The sequence below is a fragment of the Ursus maritimus genome (assembly GCF_017311325.1).
Source record: "Ursus maritimus isolate PB19 chromosome X unlocalized genomic scaffold, ASM1731132v1 scaffold_X1, whole genome shotgun sequence".
NCBI lineage: Eukaryota > Metazoa > Chordata > Mammalia > Carnivora > Ursidae > Ursus > Ursus maritimus.
The window spans coordinates 112,047,316-112,059,883 of NW_024423319.1; the positions used below are offsets into that span (position 1 = coordinate 112,047,316).

General features: G+C 43.4%; 1 protein-coding gene across 3 annotated transcripts in view; it reads left to right on the plus strand.

Annotated features, from left to right (window-relative positions):
• The window catches only part of CTPS2 (CTP synthase 2), a 97,399-nt gene that overhangs the window by 1,459 nt on the left and 83,372 nt on the right, over positions 1–12,568 (plus strand). The window contains exons 1-4 of one of the 3 annotated variants that reach the window (XM_040633971.1): positions 510–850; positions 5,448–5,653; positions 10,348–10,518; positions 12,228–12,328. In XM_040633971.1, the coding sequence (XP_040489905.1) occupies positions 5,488–5,653; positions 10,348–10,518; positions 12,228–12,328 (438 nt within the window). In that variant the 5' untranslated portion in view covers positions 510–850; positions 5,448–5,487. Of the gene's footprint in view, positions 1–509; positions 851–5,447; positions 5,654–8,167; positions 8,190–10,347; positions 10,519–12,227; positions 12,329–12,568 lie in introns of those variants that run through there. The other 2 variants (XM_040633978.1, XM_040633984.1) reach the window with 2 other exon arrangements.

Sequence of the window (12,568 nt, forward strand, 5' to 3'; positions counted from 1 at the left end):
TTTCTTTCTTTCTTTCTTTCTTTCTTTCTTTCTTTCTTTCTTTCTTGTTTGTTACACTAGTACTGTTTGAAGAACTTTACTAATTTTTTCTTCTAAGATTTTAAGTAATCTCTACACCAAACACGGGGCTTGAACCTACAACCCAGAGATCAAGAGTAGCATGCTCCAGCAATTGAGCCAGCCAGGCGCCCCAGGGAACTTTACTGATTTCAAAAGATGTGTAGACCTGCCTCCAGACTGTGACCCCTTCAAAGGCAGGAATCGAGTTGTATCTGCGTCCTCTTCTTAGCGTTCTGCAGTTCCTGGAGCGCAGTAAGGGATCCACAAACGTTTGTGGACAGTGTGAAACTCTTTACAGTGGTGAGAACTGGACGGGAGGACCCGAGTAAGGATCTCAGCTTGCCAAGAGGCAGGGGCTCGCCGGGAACGTGGCGTTCACCCGCGCCCCCGAAGTGCCTCAGCTATATGAGCCGCGGAGGGGAGGAGCAGTCCCCGGGCTGAGCGAGGCCTGGGGCCAAGTGCATCCAGGGCGGAGGGTGGCGGGAAGCTGTCTGTGCCTGAGGAGTCACTTTTTAGGCGCTTGTTTTGGAGCATTGCACAAACGCGGGTGCAAACCCCAAGCTCACCAGCGTGAGTCAGCGGGGCCCGCAGCAGCAGGAGAGGGAAAGGTGGGCGAGGAGGGCGCCGCGCACCCCGAGGCCCGCGTGGGCGGCGGGAAGGACCTGGTGGCGACAGGGGACACCCCTAGCGGCGGCCCCTTCCCCAGCCCTACAGGTGAGCGCGGGCCCGCCACGGGGCGGAGCGCGCTGTCCCCACCGGCCACTCTCCCGGCGCCACCACCACCGCGCAGGTAACCCCCCGCCCGGACCTTCCCCGGACCCCCAGGCCCTCCGCGCTGTGGCCACCCCGCGTCCCCAGGGCCTCCGCGCCCCCAGTCCAGGCGCGCACGTGGGGCCGGGCGCCTTTGTCCCCTCGCCGATGGCGCCCGCGCCGAGTCGGAGAGGGGCCGGCAACCGGCGCGTCCCCGCACCCGGCGCGCGCAAGCCTCCGGCGGACGGCGGACGGCAGACGGGCGGGGGCCAGGGCTGCCCTGCCGGCGCCCAGTGCCGTCGGAGCCCGCCCTGCGGCGGCCCAAGATCCGGGCTCTGGAGCGTCGCGTTCCCGGGGTGCACTTCTCCCCCAACCGGCCTCGGAAGGGGGCGCAAGGGCCGGCTGCACCCCGGGCCGCATTTCTCCCTGGCCTCGGGAGCCCAGAGAGCCCCGAGATGGCGTTGGCGGAAGTGAAGCCCCGCGCGGAGTGAAATGGCCTTTCGGTCCCCTCCCCCGCCCAGTGCACTGGTTAAGCAACGACCCCAGCATTTTACCCAGAATAGCTGTTTAGGGCGCACTGGGACTAAGTACGCTGCTGCCACAAAATAGCTTTCTTTTGGCAACAGTTTTTACAGATTGGATGTGTAATTTACATACAACAAAATGCCCCCATTTTAAGGGTGCAGATCGAGGATTTGACAAATTACACATCCGTGTAACTACTACCCCAACGTTGACGTGCACACCATTTCATTTCCATCGCCCCAGGAAGTTCCCTCGTGCCCCTGTCCAGTCAGTCCACACGCCCCCCACCTGCCTGCTTTCTATCATAGCTTAGTTTTGCCTGCTTTAGCACTTAATAAAAGGGCATCATTCAGTAAGTATTCTACTTTTTGACTAATAATTACTTTTTAAATGGCCATCATTTGAGAAGGTGTTTCTTGGTGCTTCCGATGTTTTCATTTGCTCTTGGGCCTGCGCTGTCTCAGAGTGCGAGAGCCACTGGCCGCATGCGCCTCTGGAGCACTGGAAATGTGGTGTCTGAATTGCGATGTGCTGAAGTAGACACACCGAATTTTGAAGAAACTAGTACAAAAAAAGGGGGACATAAAATACCTCACTAATGAATTCTTACATTGTGTGTTAAAATGATAGTATTTTGGATACATTGGGTTGAATAAGGTATTATTAAAATTAACTTCCTGTTTCTTTTTACTTTTTAAATATGGCTACTAGAAAATTTAAAATTACACAGGTAGCTTTTGTAATGTTTTTATTGGACTGCAGACAGAAGCAGCTCTACACACTCCTGTTTTGCGAACAGTCCGTTCTGCTCACTGCATGTAAGAGTAAATGAAAAACTTAAGTCTTCACAGGGGGAAAAACAGCTCAATTCAAGGAAGTAGCCTGAAGAGCCTGCTTTTTCCTGCAGTTTTAAAACTTGCTTCAAACTTGCTTGTTTGCTTACAAGAGGTAGAAAGGAGTAGGTGTCTGCTTGGTATTGTTACATTAAAAAAAAAAAAAGATTTCATTTATGTATTTGTCAGAGAGAGAGAGAGAGAGCACGAGCCGGGGGAGAGGCAGGCACAGGGAGAAGCAGGCTACTCGCCCAGCAAGGAGCCCGATTTGGGACTCGGTTCCAGGACCCTGGGATCATGACCTGAGTCAAAGGCAGATGCCTAACTGGCTGAGCCACCCAGGAAACCCCTTAAGCTACATTTTGAGGAAGGACATTGTGAAATATCCGACGTGCTTAAAAAGGCATCTTATGCTTTTGAAAATATAGAAAAGTAGTAATTGCCTACTTAAGGATTAAAATTTAGCTTTTTGATGTACTTTTGATTAGTCTTAAAAACATACTTGAGGTAATATTATATTCAATTTTATATTCTTCTATAGAAGGGATTTTTTAATGAAAAAATTCTTAGGCTTTTTGACAACCACATGATGTGACTTCACATGAATGCACTCCAGTTTTCAATGACATTTTTCAATCTTGCTAATTTTTACAAATAGGAGGTCATTTTAATAGAGTGACAGTGCCAGTATAAGGTACAATGACATCAGTGCTCATTTCGTAACCAAACCAAACGAGAGTTTGTCCGCCCGATGCTCAGCAAGCCAATAAAAACGGACACTGAGGTTTTGCAGTGAAGGAAGATAGGCTATTTATTGGTGTGGTGCTACCCAGGAGAACAGGGAGGTAACGCTCTAAAGTCCCAAACTCCCCAGTGGCTTGCAAGTAAGGGTTTTTAAGGGCAAGATTTGGGGCAGGGTCTCCTGAGAAGGCGGACGCCATTCATTGGAGGCTCATGAGATCCTGCTAGCTAGCAGGTGCTCGGGGGCAGCTTCATCTGGTCCCCTGAAGGTCTTCTTTTCCATCTCAAGAGACTTGGAATCTGATAAATACCTTTGTTCTTTATGTTGGAGATTTCATTAGGTACATCTGGTAATTACATCTTTAAAAAATTTTTTTTAAAAATTTTATTTATTTATTTGAGAGAGCGAGCAAGTGAGCATGAACAGGGTGAGAAGCAAGTTCTCTGCTGAGCAGAGAGCCCGATGTGGGCCTTGATCCTGAGACTCCGGGGTCATGACGTGAGCTGAAGGTGGGCGCTTAACCAACTGAGCCACCGAGGCACCCAGGTAATTATATTTTTACTTGTAAGCAAATGGAGTTGCATTCCTACAGGTTCTTTGGCCGGTCCAGCTATTGCCTGGGGCCGATATGACCTCTCGTATTCATTCTTTCATCTCAACTAACAAAACGGATGCCGGCTTCCAATTGCCTCTTAATCCCACAGGGAAGGTGAAGTCCAAGAGAGCAGAGACCTTGACTTTTTGTCTACCCCCATGTCCCCATGACCTGGGAACATGTTAAGCATAATAGACCTATAATAAACATTTGTGAACTGATTGAATGATGAGTAGATCACTGTGAAAAATGGTAACGGGTGTCATTAAGCACTTGGGCACTCTCTTTGTAAATGCCCACATGCCTTTATAAGGAAAGCACGGTTACAATCTCTGTGTACTGCACAGGTAGAGAAATTTGACGTTTAGAAAAGTTGAAGAAGTCGCCCAGGGTCATAGCTGTAAATAACAGAATCAGCATTTGCACCCAGACTGTCTGACTCCAGAGGAGGGGCACTTACTAAAATAGAAGAAATCAGCAGTGAGGTGGGTAAGGGAGAGCCGTGAAGAAATTACCCCTATAATGACCACCTGGGCCAGTAGGAGTGGAAAGAGGTGAATATTCAGATACATTTTGGATTTATAGGAGGAGCATTCTGGCTTTGGATTGGTGCTTAATCTTTTGGACTAGATCTAGCTGAGTGAGTGGAATGCCGGCTGGCTAGGGAAGAGGAGCAGTGATTAATTGGAGTGTGTAGAGAAAGGTCCAGGGACTTAGGGAAGCCATTTGAGATGGGACGGGTGTATTTTGGATGGCTTCAGTTTACTTGCCTTGACCATGGTCCACTAGTTTAAACTGAACTCAGAGCTCTGCAGTGAGATAACCTTATACACACACCTTCAAGTCCTGATCGTTTGTTTTGGAAGTAGAGGAGACTGCAAAATCAGAATGGGCATCAGCTGACCTCTCCTCTATTCCTTAGTTCATTTAATCCTCACAACCACCTATGAGCTTTTTTTAATGTTGGCATATTTGAAGACTGATTAAAAAAAAAAAGACTATTTTTTGGAGCAATTTTAGGTTTGCAGCAAAAATGAGCAGAAAGCACTGAGTTCTCATACACTGCCTGCCCCTACATGCACAGGCTTCCTCACTATCAACATCTGGAACCAGAGGGGTTCATTTGTTACAATTGACGAACCTGCATTGATACATCATTATCATCCAAGCTCCATAGGTTACACTGGAGTTTGCTCTTGGCCTTTTACATTCTCTGGGCTTCAAATGCATAATGATGTGTATCCACCGTTATAGTATCATACAGAATAGTTTCACTGCCCTAAAAATCCTCTGTGCTCTGCATATTCATCCCTCCCTCCCCCCAACCCCAGGCACCCACTGATCCTTTTATTGTCTCCATAGTTTTGCCTTTTCCAGAATGTCAAATAGTTGGAATCATACAGTATATACGTAGCCTTCTCAGATTGACTTCTTTCACTTAGTAATATGCACTGCAGTTTCCCCCATTTCTTTTCATGGCTTGATAGCTCATTTCTTTTTAGTGCTGAGTAATATTCCAAGGGACTGGTATTTTTTTTATTCCATTTCACAGATGAAGAAACAGGCACAGAAAGGATTAGTAACTTGCCCAGGTACAGCTTGTACGGATCAGTCTGATTCCAGATCCTTTTCTCTTAAAAATTTTACCATGCTTCTGAATCCCAGCGAAATTTGGTTTCTCATGATGAAGTTCATCACATGATAGAGTTGGAATAAATGGAAAATCAGGGCAATGGAGCCAGCCACTTCACTTGCAGAAAGTATCCACCGCCTTCTGCATAGAGATAAAAATGGAAAATCTAGAGGATAAGACTTTATTTCAAAAATTTACTTTCTGTGGAAAAATGCTGTGTGCTTCTGAAATTCTGGTTTCACACACTCCTGCTTTACTGGTCTGAGAATATGATTCTCTTCCCTGACTCTTAATTTTATTACCTTTCAGATTATATCTGGGTGCTGGCACCCAGCCACCTCTTCTGCCAATGAAGTACATTCTGGTCACTGGAGGGGTCATCTCAGGCATTGGTAAAGGGATCATTGCAAGCAGCATTGGGACGATTCTAAAATCATGTGGACTCCGAGTTACTGCCATCAAAATTGACCCCTATATTAACATCGATGCGGGCACTTTTTCACCTTACGAGCACGGTATGAAAGAGAAGAACTTCCCCCTCTTATAAGGCACTGGGTTAAATTGCAGTTCTTTCTTGTATTTGGGGTAATTTCTTTAAGAGAGTTCCAGAAGTAGAGTTGCTGGATGGTTCATTATGACCATGTGAACGTTCTCATGGTTGTTGATACATTTTTTGTATTGCTGATGACATTCCAAATTAGTCCACCCTTTTGGAAAACGATGTATGAGGATACCATTTTCACTGTACCTTTTACAGTACAAATTATGTTTTATTTTATCATAAAGGTAATATAGTTCTCTTAACATTTCATTGTTAAGAGAAAAAGTCAGATAGTATGGTATATATTGACAGTTATACTGACAATATAGAACGGAGTGAAGAAAAGAAAAGTCCTCCGTTTCCCAGCACTTGGAGTAACTATTACTAATGTTGACATTTTAATGTACATGCTAATTATTTTTAAAAAGGCATTAGCACTTTTATACTTTCTTTTTAAACTTTTTACATACAAGCAGGGAAGTGCACAGATCCTAAGTGTACCACTTGATAAAGTGAGCATACTGTGTAAACAGCCCCCAGATCAAGAAACAGAAACCCCCCCCTTATGCCCCTTCTAGTCTTTCCCCACCTGAAACCACTAAGGTAACCGCTGTCCTGTCTTTTAACACCATATGTTACTTTTGCTTATTTTTTTACTTTTTTGTTGTTTTTATTACCCACCGCATGATACCCTGCATAACCTGCTAGCAGGGACAGATAAGCATCACTGAGTTGTTCTTCAACGATCAGGAAAATGCTTCCTTAATTAATGTTCTCCAAACTCTTTGACATATAGTAAGCATTAACTCCAGAGATTACTTTTATTTTTGAACTTTAAATGAATTGAATCTTATAGTAACGTCAGTTTTTATTCTAATTTTTAAAACAATGTACTGTGGACATTTATATATATTTTATACTCTTTTTGTTTGTTTTTAAAATTTTTTAAAAAGATTTTATTCATTCATTTGAGAGAGAGAGCAGGATCAGGGGGAAGGGAGAAGCAGGCTCCCCGCTGAGCAAAGAGCCAGATGCAGGGCTCGATCCCAGGACCCTGGAATCATGACCTGAGCCAAAGGCAGATGCCCAATCAACTGAGCCACCCAGTCACCCCTTTATTTTATACTCCTAAGGCTGCACAAAATCTGTACAGTAATGGGAAATAATTTCCAATGTATTGCTATAATAAACAACACTGTGATGGAAATCTTTAAAATTTATTTTTTTAAAGCATAAATGCCTATGTGAAGAATTTCTGATTTCACAGGTAGGTATGCTTTTCAGGCTTTTGATATATAATGCATATTATCAAAGGTTTTTAGGTTCATGATCTCTTATCTATTAAGTGTAAAACCCAGAAAGTTCTGAAAACTTACAATTCTTCATAAGTTTGTGGCTATTTATAGCCTTTTTTCAAAAGTTTTAAAAATTGAAAAATATTCATATAGCCGTGAATTCCATTTGGAATGTTTTTGCATTTAGGGTGTTTTCTAATATATGGCAAGTGTTCTTTTTACCTTTCCATAATCTGAAAAACTTCAAATTTCAACTTCCATCTTATTTCCAGAATTCTCTGATAAGGGCTCTGCATCTGCACCAAGTTATATATAAATAAGAAGGCCTGTTTTTTTAATACTCCTGCTGAATATTATTCTGTTTAAACTTTACTAACCTGAGAGAAGGACAAAAAACAAAAGGGTATCTCATTGTTCTCATTTAGATTTCTTTGGTTTTTCATTTTGTCTGTGGAATGACTTATTCAAGGGTATGGGTAGATTGTATTTTTGTTTGAAACTGTTACCCAACTTCCTTCTGTGGAATAAATTTCCTCGTCCCATTGACTTTGGACTTTGGTCATGTATGGTGGTTAACTCCTCCTGGTTTGTTGGGAATTTCCTGGTTTTGAAACTGAAAGTCCAAATCCTGGGAACCCTATTAGTCCTGGGCAAACCCGAGAGGTTGGTCACCTTATTTGGTCATGTGATTTGGTTTTCCCTAGGAGACATTAGTGGCTGTGACATCTGTTTTGTCGAAGCAGAAATTTTCAGGGCAGTGCCCTGAATTGGCTCTGTCTCTTTGGCGCTTCTGCTCTCTGCTGTGAGAACGGCCTGCCCTGTATAGGGATTTCTCCTTCAGTCTGGGTCCTGGAATGAGACCAAGTAGACTCACAACTGACCCACAGCCCCCACATACCACATAACCCGAGGGAGAAATTAATAAACGTTTCGTAAGTTGCTAAGATTTTAGGGTTGTTTGGTATGCGGTAAAGTTGACTAATTCCATGTGTTATGCCAGTTTTCCTTTGGATATTTTTTAAAACATTTTTTAAAGATTTATTCGAGAGGGAGAGTGCGTCAGTGTGCAAGCGAGGGGAGGGGCAGAAGGAGAGAGTCTCTCAACCAGATTCCCCACTGAGTGCGGAGCTCAACACGGGGCTAGATCTCACGACCCTGAGATTATGACTTGAGCAGAAGTCAAGAGTTGGACGCTTAACTGACTGAGCCACTCAGGTGCCCCAAGTTGGATGTTTTAAAAATGATTTTTAAGAATATTTTACATAAAGTGTATTAACCTATATATATATATAGAGAGAGAGAGAGTTCTACTCTGTTTGAAATTTGTCTTAATATTACCTCTGTTAGTTATTAATAAATTTTCACTTGCCATTTATGTGATTAAATGTATCAACTGTTTCCTTTATGTTTCTGTCTTTGATGTCACCTTTAGGCTTCTCTGCTGCAGGAATATTTAAATATCTATATTTTCTTCTGGAACTTTTATATTGTCAATTACTTTTACTTTAACATTGTTAACACAGTTGGAATTGAATTTGGTGTGAGATAAAGATGTAACAATTTTTTTTCTAATTTTTTTCCAATTAGCCAACTATTCCTAATGGCATTTCTCAAAGAGTTCATCCTTTTCCTCCTGACTTGAAATGTCACCTTTTATTACATACTACATTTCTGTCTATCCTTAGGTCTGTCTTTGTACTCTGTTCTCGTCTGGAGTTCTATGTTTATTCCTGCCTATCATTTTAAAAGCTGCAGCTTTTTATTATCAAGTAGGTCAGAGCTTTCCACATTCCCTTTCTTTTTCCTTTGTTTTTTTTCTCTCTCTCTTTTGGTGCAAAAAGGTATTTTTATTATCCCTCTAGCAAAGCCTTTTTTTGTTGTTCTATTGTTTTTTCCTTAACCTCAAAGTATTTTCTTCAGAATTAACTTAGGAATCATTTTGTCCAACTTTACAAGAAACTGCATTGGAGTTCTTGACAAAAATTTCTTTAAATTTATAAATTAATTTGGGGAAAAATTAAACACTGGAAAATATTGACAGGCCCATTCAGGAACTTTAGAAGTGATTTTCCTTTGATTCATACCTTCTTTTATGTCTCTGAAATAAGCTTTTTAAGTTTTGTAAATATAGTTCCTACATTTCTTTGAAGTTTATTTCTGAGTGTTTTATTTACTTTGATTTGTGATGATACCCTTGGGTATTTGTTTTTTTTCAAGTGATATATTAAATTATTTTATGTAATACAGATCTTTTTGTTTTTTGTGTTTTTAAAGATTTAATTTTTTAATTTTTTAAATTTTTTATTTTTTTAAAGATTTCATTTATTTATTTGACAGAGAGAGAGAGACAGAGAGAGAGGGAACACAAGCAGGGGGAGTGGGAGAGGAAGAAGCAGGCTCCCAGCAGAGGAGCCTGATGTGGGGCTCCATCCCAGGTCCCTGGGATCATGACCCGAGCCGAAGGCAGATACTTAAGGACTGAGCCACCCAGGTGCCCCAAGATTTTATTTTTTTTAAGTAATCTCTACACCCAATGTGGGGCTCAAACTCACAACCCCGAGATCAAGAGTCACATGCTCCACCTACTGAACCAGCCAGGAGCCCCAATAGAGATCTTTTTGGATATTTTGGTTTTGTGTATTTGTTGATGCTATCTTATTCCATCTTTATATATATTGAAATACATCTATGCATATGTATTTCAGTCTTCCTTTACTCACTGTTATTTGTTTTAAGAGCTTTTTAAATTTGTTTTTGTGTGTGTTTATTTTGGTAATCACACCTGTTTTTCTAACAAATTAACTTTAGTGTCATCCTCAAGTTGAAAAAATCTGTTGGAATTTTTATTATTACTACATTAAATCTAAGAACCTGTTTAAAGACTTGTCATCTACAGTTTTTCTTTCTCTTCTAGGAATATAATGCATACATACTTTTTTTTTTTTTTTTTTTTTTTAAGATTTTATTACTGGGGCACCTGGGTGGTGCAGTCACGTAAGCATCTGCCTTTGGCTCAGGTCATGGTACCAGGGACCTGGGATGGAGCCCCATGTCCTGCTCCCTGCTCTGTGGGGAATCTGCTTCTCCCTCTGCCTCTCCCACTGGCCCTCTCCCTCTCAAATAAATAAATAAATAGATTTTATTTGTTTATTTTTAGAGAGAGTGTACGTGCTTGCAGGGGGAAGGGCAGAGAGAGAGGAAGCGGGAGAGAAGCAGACTCCCTGCTGAGCGGGGAGCCCGTCTCAGGGGCTCGATCTCAGTACCCTGAGATCATGGCCTGAGCCGAAATCAAGAGTTGGACACTTCACCATCTGAGCCAGCCAGGTGCCCCTGATAGCAAATTTTTAATATTTACATTGTCTTTTTATCTTAGGTGAGGTGTTTGTCTTAAATGATGGTGGAGAAGTTGATTTAGACCTTGGAAATTATGAACGGTTCTTGGATATCAACCTTTATAAAGACAACAACATCACCACTGGGAAGATATATCAGCATGTGATCAATAAAGAGAGGCGTGGCGACTACCTGGGGAAAACAGTACAAGGTATTGTATTCCACAAAGGTTAGCGACTCCCGTGTCTTGCGCATCCACACCCTGCTCAAAATAGACGAGTAATGAGGGGCTCCCTGAGCTCTACAAGTTCTAATCCTTCTCAAATCCTTGCTTTCTTTCCCTTTTCATTTTCTTCAGAGGTGTCCTCTTCACCCTCCATGTTCTTGATTGTATTTTCTTCAGTCTTTTTCTTTATTACTAATGTTATTTTTTCCCCTAGTCCATATATACGTATGTCTTTAGCTTTTATTTATAAAATCCATGCAGAACCATTCATTCATCATTTTTACCCGATTGAGGTGCAGACTTTTTTGGTTTGTTTTGTCTGTCTCCTTTCTTGTATCTTTGCATGGATGTGGATTACTCCCCTTTGAAGGACAGTGTGGGGAGGAACTGGGGGATTAAATTGCAGTGGCTGGTAGTATAGTCTGACCCTTTTTCATCAACTCTTTTCCTGAGTGGTATGATTCTCTTTTGTCTTGGGTGAGACTCCTGTCCACCTATGTCTCTCCCCCACCCCCCGGCAAGTCTTGTAGTCCTATGTTCCCACGTGGTGGGGTAAAGGCGATAATTCCCCATCTCCTTTAAATCTCACGTTGGATTCAGCTGAGAGGTAGACATGGGGGTCGGACAGATGGAGATCAAAAGATCAGCTGTGTAATTACCGACACTAGATGTGTGGCTTAGATCTCAGCTACAGTTGTGCTTTCTAATTCTTTTCCCCTGAGTGCAGATCTTGGGAAGACCCACAGGAGGAAGAGTTGCTGCCTGACACCTGCCGCGTCCCTTTGATGGGGAGAGGACAAGGCCCCAGGCCCCCGCTCTGACTCCTGATCCTTGGGCTGCCCACGTGGGGGCAGAGCCCGCCCAACACCCCCCGCCCCCCCACCCCACCACTGTTGCTGGAAGGGGCCAAACTGCACATGTAATGTGGGTTGCTCCAAATGCACCAGTGGGCGACAGCTTCCTCCCACTTCGAGGGAGCAGCAGGTGCGAGATAGAGCAGGCAGCAGATGCTCCCTCGCCTCGGCTTCCCAGAGGGCCACGTTCCTGCCTCGTGTATCACACTAGGTTAGGTGGCTGCACCGGGAGGATGTCCGCACGCGCCTGTAAGATGTCACCTTTCTGTCCCTTCAGCAGAGATCTGTAGCTGCAGACCTGCTCACCACCAAGGGGCCCCTGGGCCTCAAATCCTTGTGGAGTTGTCACCTTTCAGCTTCTTCAGATGACGTTAGCAGCCACAGGCCCCTGGTCAGCATGCAGGGCCCATCTACACCCTCTGAGGGGCCCCCTCCCCGCTGGCTGGTGGGAGGCCCAGAGTCTGCAGTGCTGGGCCACTCTGAGTCTTTCTTCCCCCATGGAATCCAGCATGCAGCGTGCCTGACAGCCCTTCTTGCAGTTTTTAGTTGGCATTATAGGTGTTTCTAGATGCCTCAAAGATGGCATTTCTGCTTTCTGTTTCTTATTCTCTGTGGTTGGCCAGTTTCAAAAGAAATGACATCACATTTAAATGATTAAACCTATGTTGTGCCTGTAATATTGATTTCAGTGAGATGGATAATAACATGACCACTGTGGTTGGTCTCATTTGCCAAGTGGCTTTTAGGTTATTTGGGAGATCTAAAGACATGAATACATGCCTTTCTCATGACTGTGACCATGAAATAAGCTTTTGTGCTAATTATTACTTCTTTCTACAGTTGTCCCTCACATTACTGATGCTGTCCAGGAATGGGTTATGAATCAAGCTATGGTGCCCGTGGACGGTCATAAGGAAGAGCCCCAAATATGCGTTATTGAGGCAAGCATGGAATTTTTCTTTATAAACTTATATCCTTCTGGGTTTTTAAGCATCTACTTTTCATTCATTCAACATATATGTATAGATGGCCTCCTACGTGCTAGACACTGGGCTAGGAGTTGGGATTATAGCAGGGGAGGACATAGATGGTCCCTGCCCTTGCGGTCACAAGTCAGTGGGTCAGACTGGCATTAAGCAGGGTGAGTACTCCTGGGATTGGTGTCCAAAAACCCGCATGTG